This window comes from Calonectris borealis, chromosome 5 (assembly GCF_964195595.1).
Source record: "Calonectris borealis chromosome 5, bCalBor7.hap1.2, whole genome shotgun sequence".
NCBI lineage: Eukaryota > Metazoa > Chordata > Aves > Procellariiformes > Procellariidae > Calonectris > Calonectris borealis.
Genome location: NC_134316.1, coordinates 45291952 through 45309551, shown reverse-complemented (window position 1 = coordinate 45309551; position 17600 = coordinate 45291952). Strand labels below are relative to the sequence as shown.

Here is a 17600-nt window from a genome sequence, read left to right as displayed (position 1 = left end):
TGGGTCCAGACCTCTGAAGATCTCTCATCGCCTTGGTGCTTGAAATTCAGCATGCACATAGGATACTCTCATACCTCGTCCGGAATTGGGGCAGACCGACTGATTGTAGGATTCTGCTTCCAGCAGTCCCACAAACCTTTGCAAGAATAGGAACTAAACCTGAGATAATAAAAATATGCCACACCAAGATCTCCCAGACGTTTTGGCATGACAAAATACTCTTTTTCATCCTATCCTAAATTGCATTGTATGATTCTTAAGAGCTGAATAACCCATGGCAGAAGTGGATGCGTTTCAGCTGAGAATGTACATTTCTGAAAGCTGTCTAGAAAGCATTTAGGCTCCTTAGCAAAGTAAGCAGCAATTTTTCCATGCCCTAAGCTAGCAATCTGCAAACTTGTAGCTCACAGACAGGCTGGTCAAAACGCATGTCCAGCACTGCTCAGGGCCTTCAGAGCTTCAAAACTTGAAACTGGGTCTGACAAGGGAAGCAAAGTGGTTTGTCCACTTCAGCCCTTGATGTTGTAGCACAGTGAAGGCTGCAAACCTGCTGTAGCCATTCTGCAAAAAACTTCAGCCTGATAAATATCTTCAGTTACTGCAACAGATCCCTTAGAATGGTATGGGTTCAAACTAGAGGCTCTACCTTACAGTTCACGACTTTTTTTAAAAAAAAAAAAAGGAAAAGGAAAAAAAAGAAAAACGATGATGTCAATGGAAGCTTCAGAAAGGAAGAAAAATTAGAGAAGTTTGGAGGGGTCAAAAGAAGGGCAAAGTATGCTAAGTGATACACGTCTCAGGAACTGTGATGCTTCTCATCCTCCACTCTTCCTTCAGCTGCTGGTAATGCACAGGACATTAGGTTGTTAACAGGCACCCTCAACCTTTTGCAGGCTGTAAGGATTCAGTTTCACCTTTATTCTGCCACCACTTCAAAACTATTCTACTTTTCCTGGTCACAGCTTGCAAACCACATGGTAATTCAAACCCGCTGCTTTACTTTTCCCAGAGGTGTATGCTCAGCATTCCTTCTCTTGCCCTCCTCATCTGTCACTCAGTTCTTCTCTGTAAGAATTATGTCCACCAAGAGCAAATTTTTCAAATACCACATGCCATTCAAACCCTGGAATACTTTAGCACCCCTTTAAAAAAATCAGATGAGCTCACAGAGTTGAGGAAAATCATTAAATTTAGCTTTTTTCTACCTCAGTAATTATCAGACTAAACCAAGTGACCAAATAAGCTCCCTTAAAACATACTTCCATGGGGGGGGAAGTTTTGTTCTGACAGAATCATTTTTTCCTCAACAGTCAGTGGATTCAGGTGATAAAGCTGCTAAGGCAGGAGTCAGTCATAAGCCCAGGACACTCTCCTAGAACTATTCCAGGGCAGTAACACAAGAAATAGGCTACTGCTCTGTGAACGGGACAGATTTCCCCTTTCATGCAAAATGTAAAGAGCTTATAAAGACAAAAATTATAGATGTCCTGCCATTTTTTGCTTTTGACAAGTTTAATTTCGAGTGTAGCAAGCTACTTAACTCACATTATGAGCTATCTCACAGCCCCATCCCTCTTACTATTGAGAGAATCCCCTCCTTCTCCAGAGATTCATTTTATATTTTCTCTTTTCAGTTAGCATATTGGAAAGGAAAATATCATCCTGGAATGTAGGTGTCAGGTACAATAGCACAGACATACGTCCATGACTGATATATATAAAGACATTGTTCCTTCTGTACCCTACAGTGCAACAGCTTTTGTTACATACCCAACGTAATAATAGCAGATATGTAAGATTACTACATTACATAAAATACACCAAGTTCCTGTTAATTTGCTGTTACCAACCCCCCTTCCCATATGCTTCCTAGACAACTCCTTTGTTTTCTACCTCTCCTCCCTCTCCCCTTCAAATATTGTACTTTGATCTCTTTCAGCCATTCCTGCTTCTCTAGTCTTTTCTCTCCCACATTGAAGTTCAGATTATTTCATAAGCTCGTTAAGCACACTTTCATCATTTCCCTCTTGCCCCAAGTGGAAATTCTCCCTGTTATTTCTTGGCTGTTTCTAATTTGCCAGAGAATCAGTCCTGACGTACACTGCCACGGAGCTTATATGCCAAAGCAACAATAACAGCATCAGTGCTCAGCTTCAGAAAAGATCATGCTTAGTCAGCTGTTAGCAGGATAGTGCCTCCTTAGGCGTATCAAAAATGAAAATCATACCAGGTTACAGAATCAGACAGAGAAGTTTTAAAGAAATCATCACAAAAATTTCCTTTTCCTAATGTGACCCTGGGTTAAAACAGCAAAACGGTCAACCATTGGTGTTTGGCTGCTTCTGCAACCACAGCTGTAGCCACAATTTGCCAATTGCAGTCAATTTTGCAGACAATTGCAGTCCTGGACACAAACAGTGGGAGGAAAAAGTTCTTTCTTCCCACTCAACATACCTCTGCACCCCACGAGGAATCCCCAACTTCTTGCCCAACAATCTCTCACTACAGCAGTCCACAAGTCTCTTGAGGGTGTACAGACACTCACGAAAGGTGGAAAAGAAGGGATAATGACTAAGGATGCACAGAGAAGTCAGAGTGCTGTTCCGAGAGCGATGGCTGCCTTTGGCCAGACGCTTACTGCGCGGTGATCGATTCACATCTGGGGTAGACTCTGTACTTGGAGCCTGCAGTGAAGAACCACTCTCCGAACTCTCAGTGCCCACTTCCTCTTGGGGTGCAGATGCATCGCCAGATTTGGGGATTTTCTGTCCCTCCCGAGCTCGATGCCCCCCTGTGCCTTCTCCCTTCTCCTTGGGTACTCGCTTCTGGAAGGAGCGGTAGAAGTTGACACAGATTCCATAGCGAATGACACCTGTATCCTTGTCTGTGAGCGTGAAGACAAAGGAAGTGTCATCACGGAAGCTCATGCGTTTTTGCCGCACGCTCAGGCATCCTTCTGGCTGGCAGAAGAATACAACATCAGGCGGTAGAGGAAAGTCCACGTGGTCTTCCAGAGGGTAACGTCGCAGCAGTTCAGGAGTCTGAGCAACACTATCACTACTTGGCTGCCTACAAAAAAGAAAACAGAACAAACGTACATAGTTGACTAATGCCAATAAACATCTTTGGTATCTCCCTACTAAGATGTCAGGAGCCTGTGGGCTCAGCTTCATCTTTGTTTCTTCTCTTCCTCGCTATCCAGGGAAAGCGCAGCTTCTCAGTCACTAGCCACTAGTCACTAGCACAAGGCCACAACTGCAGCAAGGTTAAATAAAAAAGTCTATACCATCATTATCAAGGCCCAACAAGGAGCCTGTTCAAATTTCACCAAGAAAAGGACTTTCAGGAGTATGTTGTTCCCAGGAGAACATCGTATTCTCATGTTTGCCTGACTTTGATTTCCAAAATTAATTTAACCTCATAGGTCTCTGGGCAACTCTTGTGTAGGAAATACACTGTCCCTCTCCAAATATACAGTCAGATGAAAACCGCCGGGATTTCAGCCATTTATGAACAAGATGAAAAATTAAATGAGAAAATCCAGTATCAATTCCTAACTGGGAAAAACAAGAATTTACTAGGAAAGAACTCAGACAAATGGTGGAATGATACGGACCTCATCCTGTAAAATTTTCATTAAAAAGTTCCAGCAACCATAGATATATATATTTCTGTGTTTGATTTTCAAGTTGGATTTGAAGTGTAAGTTACTATAAAAGCTGGGTAGTAATATGCAGACCTATTTAACACTGTGGCTCACCAACCTTTGAATTACAAATCACTAATGGAACACAAAGAGAGAAAGGCAATACTGCTTATTCCTAATTTTCCACCAGAAGAACAGATTCTTTCAAGGTATTAACTATTTCCCTACCACTACTTTTCCATGAAAGCTACTGAATAACTGCCAGAGAAATAGTATGAGATCCACATAGTGAAGGAAGAAAAATATGTCCCCAGAACAACCTCTTTTTGGTTTGACCCCTTTGCTATAAAGTCTGATCTCTCACCATTTTCTAAAGTAATTAGCATTTAGTATAACGTTTACTAAATAGGATGTAGGAGACCTGGCTCCACCATCACTCTCCTGTGGGATCTCATACAAGACATTTTCTCACCTTGATACTTTAGATTTGCCCACTTCAAAATACAAATGACACTTGCTTTTCTCTTATCTGAGAGGTGAGAAAACCGAAACAAGCAGTAATAGAATGTTTGTAATTTACAACAGAAAATCACTGGTGTAAATAGCTCTGGTGACTAATTCTCCCAAACTAATACTTTATTAAAGAAAAAGTAAAAATGCTTTAGTAATAAAGCATAAATTGGTAATAAAAATTATACTGCCTGTACAGTTAAGTACTAAAATACTGTACAGAAAGAAAAAAGAAATGCTAAAAAGCTTTTATATATTCGTGGACACAACTAATGCATCATCTGCCAAAGAAGAAATGTCAAATAATGCTGGCACTGTTTAAAGAGTCTACTTGGTAGTAAATGGTTAAAAAAAAAGTCATCAACAAAGTACCAGTGAATATATCATCAGTTCATGCCTTTGCAGTAATATTAGCTACAAAAACAGAGTCTTCTCAGACATTTAGAAAATTTGCATCTAATAAAAGGGAATACTTCCAAAAGGCATTTGTGCACGGAGGATAACAAGATGTAATGGTAAAAGCCACATGGAGCTCCGAAGGACGTCGCAGTAGAAGCTACTTCAGTCAGCTCCATCTCTTATCACGGGCCTTTGCTGAAGTGCCTGGTGAGACAACAGACCTCTGAGCATTAGCAATCCAGCTACCGCTGCCCAGCAAAAAGCAAGAGAACTGTAGGAGTCCAGGAGTGATGCTAGCAAATTTCCAAGTGAGAACAGACACTATAAGCATCACTAGAGGAGGCAGTTAACATTTCTTCCTCCTCCTTTTCCTAGTCGGTGACACACGTATGGAAAACTCGGTTATTTTTCTACAGACAATAAGAAGTAATTAATCTATTAAATTATTCTGTCCATACAATACAATAATAAAAATAATTCTTACTTATGATTATGTAATTTCCTCCACTTAGCCTATTTAAATATTGCACTCAAAGTATTCTGCAAAGAAAGAGGGAGGTAAAGCAACAGGGTGATGCACCTAAACCACTGATATTTAGAAATGAAAGTAAAATAGACTTTGGAACACACCCATTAAATAGACTGGCAGAAAGTTACTGCATAAACTTTGAATAAAGAAAAATAACATTTACTGAGCACCTGTGTATTTGACAAACAGCACACATATCAACCCCACATTTCATATACGCTTTAAGTAAATAAGCATAACATTTTATCTATTGATAGTTAATAAGACTTTAAAAAAAGAAAGCATTCATGTCATTCCTATGAGGATAAATGAGTATTAGAGGGAGAAACAGCCAAGTAAGGCAAGTTCCAGATTATTTTTTTTTCAGCTGAGTTTACAGACTACACTTCAAAAGCTAGAAAAGTAACCCCAAACTAGTATTTTACTTGCGTGTGGCTTTCAGTATTTTCAGTTTGTGAATCCCTCTATCCTGATGCCAGTAAGAAGCAAAGAAGTTCAGACACATATGCTACCAGAGTCACATATAAATTAGCTTTTCTTAGTCACCCTTTGCAGACCCTTGAAAAGGAGTCTAAAGACCGCAAAGTTAAAAAACTTTGGCTGCACTAGTGTCTTTCAGAAAGTGCTCTGGCCCAAGTAGATGCTCCCATTATGGTAGCATTCTGCACGCATTCCAGACAGCACTTCCTCAGCACCAAGCAAGGCTTCATCAATGGATGCTAGGCTGTTTATCCCCACTCTACTGCCCAAGCAGCAGCACTGAGACTCTTTTACATTACCTGGCTCCAATGATCACAAGATAGTCGAGTAACCGAGGGCAGATTTTCTTTTTCTGCACCATTGTCCTTGATGCCCCTCCCTATGTCATCTCAGTGAATTTCTGTTCATCGATCCGGTAGTCAGTTATCCAGTCAGCCGTGATCGACTGCCTCGGGGAAGAGAATCTGCTTGGAACTGTCTGGCAAGTCCAACCTACGATCAAGAAAAGCAAGAGTGTCAAAGGCACAATCAGGAATACCAAATACATATAAGCAACTTCATGACCTCAATTACATTCCCAAAAAGCCTCAGTGTTCGTTGCAGTCATGGCCATCCACAAATCTCTCTCTTCACGAGTGTAAAACCACAACCACATGCCCACAAAAGCAGAGAGCGCTGAAAAACACACAAAAAAAGTACAAGAGGATCTCAAGAAAGACCACAGACAAAGAGGCATGCCACTGGCAAAGAGCTATTCATGAAACGGTTCGAGGCAGAAGTATTGTTTAGGCAAATCCCTGGGATTCCTACAGGGCTTGGGAAAGGAGCTTTACTTGGCAATTCTGTACAGCTAAACATGACTGAGGAAAAAAACGCAACCTGAACTTTAGCTGTCTGATAAACAGAATAACTAAAGAAGGGGTAACATCAAGAGAAGTCCAATTTGATATAATGCACCTCACCCCCCCAAACCTGGATGTGGCCTAGAGCAAGAATGATCTCCACAATCCCCAACGACTGCGATCTCTAACACTTTTTCTGGGAAGATATGCAGTTTGCAATAGCAAAAGTGCTTCTTGTAAATCTTACTGTTTCTTTCACTTACTTTATTCAATTCCATTTATCTTATGTATCTTCACCATTTAGTTTTGATACCCATGCCTCCTACAGCTACTTTCTCTGCCCATTTTAGAGTAGAAAAATCCTCTTGCCACAATTGGTATTTTACTGCAGCATTACTATTTGTCAATAACTACGCTTAACAGATATCCAGAATTCAGTAAGCCCTGTAAAATTGTTCTTTCCAATCCCACCATTCATACTTCATTGAATTCATGAAAGAGAGGGGAAAAAAAAGATCTTAAAAAGTAATCAAGTTCCATATGACAATGTTCCCTACCTACATTTGAAAACAATCTGAAAACAGAAATTTTCTGAAACAGAAAGTTCTCAGAAACTCTAAAATCAGAGATGCTTAAACTGTGCTACAAGTTTACTGAGCATCCCAATGAAAGCATTAATAAAATTATTTTATATTAAAAAAAATAGAACTGACTGCTTTTTGGGGCATATTCAGAGTAAGGTTTCTATTTCAGTTCATGTTTACATCCTAAGGCTATCACAGAATTCAGAGAATTATTATTACTGTACTAAAATCTTTGAGTTCTGCAGCATAAAGTTTAGACTTTATTGTATAAAAGTATAACAGATTTACTAACAACCTGTAAATCTCAACAAAATTAGGTAATTTTCTTGATGTTTTTCTCATTACTTCACCAAAAGCCAGCATCTCGCAATCACATTCAAAGACTAGCAACGTATTTGCTTTTTTCCCAGCCCTTCACATTCCAGGTACAGAGTTGGGGAATTCTATTCATTAGCCCTCCAAATACCAGTAAGAACACAAACACACAAAAGAAGTATGTATATGATTTATCAAAAAAGGAAAATCGTACTGGTCAGTAAGTATTAATTATATAATAATAAACTGAAAGAAACCTTAACCCTCACACACACAAAACCCCACATTTTGTACGACTTCGTGGCATGGTTTTAGTAGGTCCTCAATTACAGTTGCTGTAGGTTCCTAAGCGACAACACTATGAATTACTTCTCTGAGCAGCAATGCTTTTATAAATTATCTTCTCTGAACAACAGAGAAAATACAGACACAGGAAGCAAAGCTCTTGATTCTTCATTTTAATGGTATTATTGAGAACATTGTAGAATCTGTCCAGCTCTTGATCAAATATTTTGCAAATATCTTGGCATGGATAAACTTGAGAGGAACAAGTTGAAGTTGGGACAACCAAGTGGATCTTTCTGCCTTCAATTTGAAGAACTTTATCTCTTTTCTTTCCAAATAGCTTTACCCAGAACTCTTTAAGGAACTCACTGTTCAGTTACAGATATGGGGACAGGAATAAGTTACCACAAGGTAACCCAGAAGTATGACTTCGAGGAGCTTCCGCTACTCAGTGGTAACCAAACATATGTTCTTCCTTTGTAACAGTGACTATCCTACCCCTCAGTGAAGGTGGAGAAAGTAAACTGCATTTACAATGGAGTAAAAACATATGCAATGACTACAGAGTAACTGAGAGGCTACAAGACCGCAACCTTAGTTTACCTTTCAGTAAGTTGTCCATACCCTGTGGTTTTTCTACTATTCTCTAGCCTGGAGAACATCTCGTATGACTGCAGTTCATTACACATCTTTCCCACAGTTCTGCAAAGGAGCTAGTGAGGTATGCAATATGAAGACCTCCACCAAAACCATAAAATTTTCAAGAGAGGATCCGAGCAGACCAGTACAAGGAACATATGCAGGGCTTCCAACGTCCCTGGAATGGCTGAAGCTGGTGATGCCATACATCAAAGTTTCTGTCAGTTTTTTAAAAAAAGACCCGAGCACTTTCCGAAATCTCTGATTTCTACTGCAACCGAGGGAGACCAGACTGATGCAGATATTCTGCAGGGGCTTCTAGAGTCTCCTTTACTTGGTGACTTATTCTTAACAAGGCCATAGTTACAGTGAGACGTTAAGAGGATTTTGTGGTTTAACACCAGGCAGCAACTAAACCCCACGCAGCCACTCGCTCACCCCCACCTCTGGTGGGATGGGGGAGAGAATCGGGAGGGCACAAGTAGAAAAACTCACGGGTTGAGATAAAAACAGTTTAATAATTGAAATAAAACGAAGTAGAATAATAATAACAATGAGAACAAAAACAGAATATACAAAGCAGGCGACGCACAATGCAACTGCTCACCACCAGCCGACCACGTGTCACGAACCGCGAGAGAGCCCCCCCTGCTCTTGGTTTTTATACTGAGCATGAGGTCACATGGTATAGAATACCCCATTGGCCAGCTGGGTCAACTGCCTTGGCTGTGCTCCCCCCCTGCTTCCCCTGCACTTGGCAGAGCATGGGAGGCCGAAAAGTCCCCGGTGGAAGCACCACCCAGCAACAACCAAAGCATCAATGGGCCATCGAGGCTCCTCTCACACCAAACCCAAAACACAGCACCCTCCAGCTACTGGGAAGAAAGTTAACTCTGTCCCAGCTGGAACCAGGACAGAGGACAAAGGCTTTCTTTTGGAAGATGAAGTTTTGTTGGATTGGAGCAAGAGGCAGAAGAATTAGAATCAAGTTTAGGTTTTTTGCCTTTCCCTATTCAATCTCTTGCTTCTTCAGAGATCTAGTAACGGCTGATGACAGCAATTAAAGAGCATTAGATCAATATTTGCTGGAACTCATCTTCCTACTGGTTTTAATCAGACACCACAGTTGATGATCTGTATAAATCAACACAAACAGGCATTACAGTCCTGCCTCTCTCTCCCCACCTGCCAAAAGCTTGCTTTCAGGCCAGCGTCATTCCCTCCTCTGTGCTGGTAGAAGTCCTCATGCAGTTACATGGTGAGCCAGACTGTGGAATTGATATGGACTAAAACTAACACCCTCCCTTCTCCTCCCTTGCCACTTTTGTTTTTACTAGCTTATTTCTATGACTTGGTTCACCAAGTGGCCGCACAAATGCTTGTGTGGGCACAAAGAAAAGGTAGGAGCAAGCAGCTAAGGGAATCTGGAAAATTTGATGGAACATAGTACGATCACAGAACTACAGATGACAGCTTCTCTACAGGCAATAAAGAGGTAAAGTAGTTTCCTTCTCAGAGATTTGCTATCATCCTTCCTCTAGCTCCTAGATTTTACACACTAAGTACATTAGAACAGAAAGAGATCAAACAACTGAGAGATAATTCCATTCCTTCTCTTTCATGTTGGCATTTGGACCTGAACTGAGAGATTATCTTGACTCTGCGATGGTACAGGTTTTGACATTGATGGCCTCTTCTCTCTCTCAAGCTGCTTTAACTCTAGGTTGCTTTTTCTGAAAAGGTCTTCTGCAGTGTGCTTTCTCTTTGCAAAAATCTTGGAACCAGCCCTTTGAAGGCTGAATCCTCAAGCAGCGCTTGAGAAGAAACTTCCTATAACTTCAACTAAAGAAAAGGAGAAAAATAAAGAAGTGAAGGCCACCACAGAAACATACTGCACAAACATATCACATATCAGAGAACACCATAATTTAAATAAGCACTCATATGGATGGTGAACAGGTTGGTGAGAACTAACACTACCCACATAGTAGTGGGTAGCAGCTGTCAGCAATACTCAAGAACTAGTAGGAATTGGCACAGTAGCCTAGATGCAAAGACAAAGGCCAGAGCCAGCACTAACCCACAGCCTACCAGTAACTCAAGACAAAAAAGTGTTCAAAACAACGCTTCTATTACTGGCACTACTCTACATTTCAAAATTCCCCAAACACCCACGTTTTAGGTTGTAGCACGACTTCTTAGAGGACAATCTGCATGATATTCTGCAATTTAAAGGCCTCCCAGAAATAAAAGTCGATATAAACACACACACACACTCATGAAAAGCACCACACCACAGAACAGATATGGTAGCGTGAAAGAACTGCAGCAGACTTTTTATCAGTTTAGAGCCATCTGTGTCAGACCGACATCCAGCATTAGTCCCGAGAGACACGAACTGTGCAGCACCCCTGTCTCATCTACCCCTTGGAGTCTTTAGTCTTTTTAAAAGTGTCTTTTCTTTCTAGACACAAAGCTGGAGGAACAAAGACGTTTAGTCAAAGAATAACTTGAACGCAACAAACTGTTAACCCAAATTAGCTCACTTACAGTCGTTTTTCTCACACAGAAGCTTCCAGCTTTGACAGGCCAGCTTTACACTCAACTGTATGACAGTCAGCAGCTATTTAAATCATCGCTTGAAAAAATGGTATGAAGACAACAGATTATCTTCCAACAGGCAAATGTTAAGCCCTGCTTTCCTTGCAGCTCTTCCATAGTTTAGGATGGTACTAGAAAGGCCTCTCCTTCCATTATCTCCAGCTTTTATCTGGTACAAGGATCGTACCGCACAGTACACCGGAGCATGGATACCTTAAGTATATAAATCAGGGTCACACAACTCAATTTACTAACTGACTGAGTGAAAAGCATACAGTGGGACATTAATTTCTAAGAGAAAAAAGAGGAAGTCATGAAGGAGACAGCAAGAATTACAGGACAGAAGCCACATGAATTCTGGTTCACTGAAATCTCACCTTGCGAAAGACCAGATTTCCAGCCATGTCCAAAAGGGACTACATTTTCAGTTCTAAAATGTCCTTGGAACATCTTGAATGACTATTTATTCTCAGCCAAGACAGTCTGTACTCAGTTCAGATCTATAGCTACTATGCCTGACCTTAGTGCATTGTTTACTGTGAACTCAAGATCCCTACCAATTGGACTAAACTGAAAGCTGAAACAAACACAAATAGGGTCAGGAGTTTCAATGCCCACTTTTTGGTTGATTTATGTTTCCTTTTCTCACATTACACACCTTGAGTACGCTGAGACAGCTATCTGCTGAGCTATGAGAAATAGGTGCAAGCACCTCAGGACCAGCCAACCTCACCCGTGTGGCCAGGAACCCCACTTAACTCACTGTAGAACTGGAATCAACACACTTTGAAGCACAATATGAACTTTTCATGGTAGCTTTGACCTGTCTTTGGACATTTTAATAATCTTTATGGAAACATTACCATTTTGGTTACTTCTTCTTCCAAGTCTCTTTCAAGTCATTCCAGCCATCATCTCTGGTATAGCACATACTATTTTTGCTTGTGCTAAGCTTTTAAAGAAGCAGACAAGCAGCCCACATTTCACATGAGCCATTTTACACTTTCTCTGCTTAACAGCTATATTAACATTAAACATTGCTAGTAGTTTTATACTTAAAAATATGCAACATTCTAGGAAGCCCATTATCCCTATTATCCAGATACTACAGTGGTTCTACTAACACAAGAAACACAGATGACAGCGCAGATGAGTTGAGAACACCTCCCCTTCTCCAGAGCCTGACAGAACATGGAACAATTTCTAAAGTCAGACCTGGATGGACTTGCTATACTGGTGCAGCTGCTTTGTGTGTTACCATCCACCTTGGCAAGGCAGCAGTGCATGCCAATGCTGTGACCGCTAAAAAGATACTAGCACTTTGGTGAAGGAAAAAAAAGAAAAAAAAAAAAAAGGAAGGCATTTTCAAAGCATTGCAAGCATGCCTAAAACAGACAATGACATATTTATCTAGTATGGTTAGTCTATAATATAGGTGTGGTTCTGCGAAATGCCTAGGGATAGTTCCAAGCATAAGAAATCACCCAGTAGAGAACAGGACTGCAGGCAGATTTCTAAAAGCATCCTCCCTGGAGCACATGGATCAGTTGAGTCAGTAAGAGTTCCTTACAGATAAAACAGCAGATGCGTCCCAACTGTTTCCACTTTCCATCTATCCATAAAGCTTGAGGGAAAGGACAGAATAAATCAGATTAAAGAAAATTAGAGAATGATTCGTGAAAACAGACATCCTTGGAAGTCCTTCTGAAGCACGATAATAATTTAAAGATTTCTTCCTTTCCTACTACAGAATTATATTACCTCTTTACCTTCTGAAAACAATACTGACACAGCCAAACATCTTTGGCCTCCACATCAGTCTTCCAGAGCAAAATGGAGGTAGCATGGACAGGGATGCTGACAAATAGACTGAACATGACCATAATTAGTTCACAAATAGAAGTATCATGCCACACACACGGGAACCTTTTTGCAGCATCATGGAGTGAAGCTGGACTGATTCAGGTTCTCGGTCGCTATAGTGACAGATTTCCCCGTCCTTGCCACATGCTGGCCCTTCAGCGTTGCCTCCTCTCTCCCCAAGTGCTTGGCTAAAGCAGCCTGCTGTACATGCAAGACCACGCAGTCGCCACACATGCACATGCTGTGAAAACAGCCCCACAGGTAATCTGATTCAGATCAATCTCCATAGCAACCCAATCTTTAGTCCCTAGATCTCAGCCCGTCGGGTCTATTTATAGAGCAGCTGCAGCGCTCCACCCCCTCCGCTCCACCACCAAAGCTCCCAGCGCTGCCCACACCACAAACAAGCTTCACCCAGGCGCAAGGACTGCCCCGAGCCAGCGCTGAAACACGGCCCTCCCGGCACCCGCGGGCCCCCGAGCGAGATGACAGCGTGGTATCTGCAACACGTTAAACGCCTCCCAGTCCGTGAGGTTTTCCACATCCATGAATGCTACAAATATCTGAAGTCGTTACCGCTCACGGACAGCTGAGTACCAACGGCAGCTGACAAAATCCGCTTATCCAGGTACGCACACAGGATGCTTCCACAGACATCCACCACAGCGGCTCCTTTAGCCTTGCGCAAAAAGGACGCGCAAAAGTGCGCCAACACAAACGTGCAATCCTAGCGGGAACTTGCAGGCAGCAGCAAACGCACAGGAGAGGTCCCAGCAGTACTTGCCCCACAGAAGCACAGCTGCACCCACCAGCAGGTATTTGAAAACCATGTGGCTGGGACATTTATCTACTAATTGTTTAAAGAAAAAAAAAAAGGGGGAAAAAAAAGGAAGAAAAAGAAAAAAAGGAAAAAAGAGGGGAAAAAGGGAAAAAAAGGAAAAAAGAAAAAGAAAAAAAGGAAAAAAGAAAAAAGAAAAAAGAAAAAAGGAGGGAAAAAAGGAAAAAAGGAAAAAAGGAAAAAAAAAGGAAAAAAGAAAAAAGCAAAAAAGAGAAAAAGGGAAAAAAAAGAAAAAAAAAAAAAGAAAAACCAAGACCGAGGCCTTGAATGAGCCATGAGAGATAAGCGTGTGAGAAAGAACAGTATGCGAATATTGTTATCCATTTTATTCTACTACACTCTTGGGGAAAACCATCAACAATAAACTAACGCAGGAGAAGCACACACTTTTACAGTACTCTACCAGCTAATAGAAAGGAGATGACAGATTTTAGCCTCAGCCCCAGTTGATTTTGCACACTTCAATTTAGGTTAAGGACCTGCCTGAAACACCCTCTCTCGCGATCCTCCCTGCAGCCTCTCATAGTGCAGGACACGCGGAGCACCACTCGCCACCTTCTCACAGAACATAAATTCCAGCATAAAACCCCTCTGTCAACCCAGCCAGTTCTCCTGCTCTACAATGTTCGAATTTAAATTCATCTTTTATTTAAAAATAATCTCTAGAGATTTGCCTGAAAGAACAGTAACACAGGAGCTTTGGCTCCCTGCCCTTCACTCTTTTCAAGTCCGTCCTTTTTTTCCCCTCCTTGCAACGTCACCATCACAAAATACAAGAGCCTTCTCATCTATTTCTACCTCATCAGCTTTTTGTCCAACCTCAAAACTCCAGCAGCAGCCGCTTACACATTTTGCAAGGGGTGGGGGTGGGGAGGCAACACAAAACCTCAAAACCTCCACAATGCCCCCGAGCTGAATTAGCCTCACCTTCTGCAACCTCTATGGAAGTACATTCTTTTCCAAACCAGAACTGTTTTTGGCTCAAGTTTTGAGCTGAGAAAATTTCTCGCTGCTTTTGAGCGCAGCCCAGACCCCAGCACCCAAGAGATGTTTCCATTCCCAGCGCTCCGCCCAGTTCCCGTTTGAGGGAACAGTTCCCATAACGCGGGCACCGGCAGGGTTTTTTCCAAAAGCCAAACACTGCAAATGTACAGCCATAAAAAATTAACAAGAAAACAACAAAGCATATGACATTTAAATTGAAAGAACTGCTCGATGCAGCTACAACCGCTAAATTATTCAGTGCTCTCCCTTGCCACGACGCCTGCCCCAGCCACGGTAAGCAGCTCCGAGCCAGGAGTTCAGAGAAGAGACTTGAACAAGAGGACAGCAGGTAGAAAAGACACACCGCAGGCAAACAGCGAGGAGCACCCCAATGAATGACGGCTTCTCCTCTCACATAGGTTTCAAGCTATTCACCTATTCGTTTAACAGGTGACATCGCTCATGGCAGCACCACCACCAAATACAGGCACGTTCAACCCTCCTTGCTGGAGATGGGCCACACAGGGACAAACGACAGGCTCGCCGGGATCCCAACATTCCAGCCATTTATAAGGCAGAAAAGGGGGACACTCACAACCAGCGTGGAAACACTGAAACATTGCTCAGGATAATGAGAACTGGAAAATAAAGAGAAGTATTTGAAATAATTTGGTTTATTTGAATAATCCAGTTTATTTGAAATAATCCAGTTTATTTGTAGCACCACAGAACTGGTACTCGGAGCCTCACATCTGTTTTGCCTCGCCTGAGAAACACTCAGCCTGTCTCCCCACGTGTACCACCTGCCTTGTTATTCCTTCCCTCTACACACCTTCCCCTTCTCTTCATCAACACTGTGGAAGATCAAAAATTCCTACTCTCAAACCGATCCTACTATTCATTTTGGTGATAAATCATAGTACCAGCTGGTCAAAACTGAAAGGAAAGCAAAGAGAAAAGCCCATTTTCTCTCTGCTAGAGCTCTGGGATGTGGGAAGCGCGTGTTTGGCAGACTCACCCACACGTAAACATTGGAGGAAGCAAGCTCAGAGCGAAGAAGGGATAGGAACCGCCTCGAGCGACTGTTTGGGCCAGCGAGTGACAGAACAAGTGGTCCCGAGAGGACCTTCTAGACATCGGCAGTCATCAGGGCAAAGCGGGGAGGGAAAACGCAACACCTGCTGGATATGTCTGAAGACTAATGAGAGAAAGAAGGGAGAAACGAGGTGGCCTAGAGGAAAGAGCAAGCATGCCCAGCTCGTTGCTCCAGCAGAGCACAGTTTAACCGCTATCAACCGCGGAAACAGATACAGACACGGCAGCGGAGTGGCTCAGTGCTCTTGGGTGAAGCAATTTTGGTGAATACCAGGTTGAATTCTTTATCATCTTTACCACAAAAAGCACGCCTGCGATCTGATGCAGAGGCAGAACTCCCCATCTCCTGTCACAAGGGCCTTTCCAGAGCAAGTACAATATACCCAGGCGAACGGAGATCCGGGGAAGCTGGTGTCAAAGCTACGGGTAAGAAGACGATCAAACGTTTGATACTGACAGTGGGAAATTCAGTTAGAATATAAAGGGAAGCAGGAGACAAGCATGGCGCTGAACTCACAGACATGACAAAGAAAAGCAACAGATTAAGAAAAAAAAAAGGCTGCTCTGCTCATAAGATAACACACAGTTCCTGGAGGTCATCAGATACATTACTGTCAATCTGGGTATCTTTGTCTCAAAAAAAAAGGTTAATTTCCCGATTCTCACAAATACCACGTAGAACAACTGTTTAGAAATTAGTCACAAACAAAAAGGAGAGACCTGACAAACATTACAGGATACATCAAAGGCAACGTGACGACCAGCCCTTTTTTGAGGGCTGCCGCTGCTGTGAAATATTGAAGGCTGTGGGAGAAACAGAAAACCATGAAACTTTGTTCCTTGCAGCTACACTGATGCATGATTTCTCACAGGGACCTGGAAACACAACAGTCTCTCATTTAACCGCAATGCCTAGGAACACAGCAGGAGAACTGCCTCAGCATAGCTAATGTAGGCGTACGCAAGCAGCACTTCTTACTTTTAAATCACGGCAAGGGTCCTGCTAGTAGCGGTGATTAAAAGTAAACACAATCTCTCACAATTCAGTGGTTTCTGGGTACCAAAAGGCACAGCCTCCCCATTTGGGAGTTCTGCGGTATAAAGAGATTTTAGAGGTTCTGGCTCTAAATGTGGGGTATGTGGGTCATTTCTTCAGAGTTTTGCTGGGTTTGGGGTTTCAGCTGGTTATTCTAGTTCCAAGAGACAAATTAGGAGCATGTTTCTCAATCAACAACAGTAATTTTCATGTGGTCGTGACAGGTTTAAAGGCCTCCAGTGACAGAGAATCTAATCGCTCTAAAATTATTTTCTAGTTCAGACAACTGAGCAAAGACCAGCTGAATTATACCGGCTCAGTTACAGAGAGTGAACAGTAGGTCACCGTAACAGTTTTTCATAGCTCTTGAGGTGGAGAAGGAAAAGCAGCAAACCCTTCCATCACCAAAAGAAATATCACAATTATTCCACAGATTAACAGATTATCCCATTAAAAAACATTCCCTTCTAATTGATGCCTCATGCTGCTCATTTTTATTTCACTTTGTGTCTCGTTAGGTCACTGACGATGCTTTTCCTTCATGAAAATTTATACTTTGAGATAGATGGAGATCATTTAAACTGGGGAAGTGATATTAATCTTGCATATCAAGCTCTTTCACTCTTGTTTCTAAATCCTTTCCCCATTGCTGCAAATCCCCAATCAGTAGCTGCATTCTGTATTTTCTACGTCAAAGCCTTTCTGCCAAGGGGCTGCCCGGAAATTTAATGCAGTATATCTTAAATGCAGGCACAATAGGGCCAAAGGACATTTGCAGGAATTAATCTGGGTTGTAACATATGCATCGCCTGTCTCCGATTCCTTCCTAATGGAAAGTAAGTGAAACATTCAACTCTCTACTTGGCTTTAACAAAAAAGTATCAATTTCCATCTTGTGGGCACGATAGCATAGGTTGTGTTAAAAAACTACAGTGTGGAATGACAGCCAAGTCA

General features: G+C 42.0%; 1 protein-coding gene across 10 annotated transcripts in view; it reads right to left on the bottom strand.

The window, feature by feature from the left end:
• The window catches only part of MADD (MAP kinase activating death domain), a 62285-nt gene extending 56229 nt beyond the window's left edge, over positions 1-6056 (bottom strand). For 6 of the 10 annotated variants that reach the window (XM_075152265.1, XM_075152272.1, XM_075152266.1 and 3 more), the window contains exons 1-2: positions 5864-6056; positions 2455-3069 (exon numbers count right to left, since the gene is read on the bottom strand). In XM_075152265.1, coding sequence (XP_075008366.1) covers positions 2455-3069; positions 5864-5925 — 677 coding nt within the window. In that variant the 5' untranslated portion in view covers positions 5926-6056. The remainder of the gene's footprint in view (positions 1-2454; positions 3070-5863) is intronic. The other 4 variants (XM_075152267.1, XM_075152269.1, XM_075152268.1 and 1 more) reach the window with 1 other exon arrangement.
• Positions 6057-17600: the final 11544 nt, after the last annotated feature.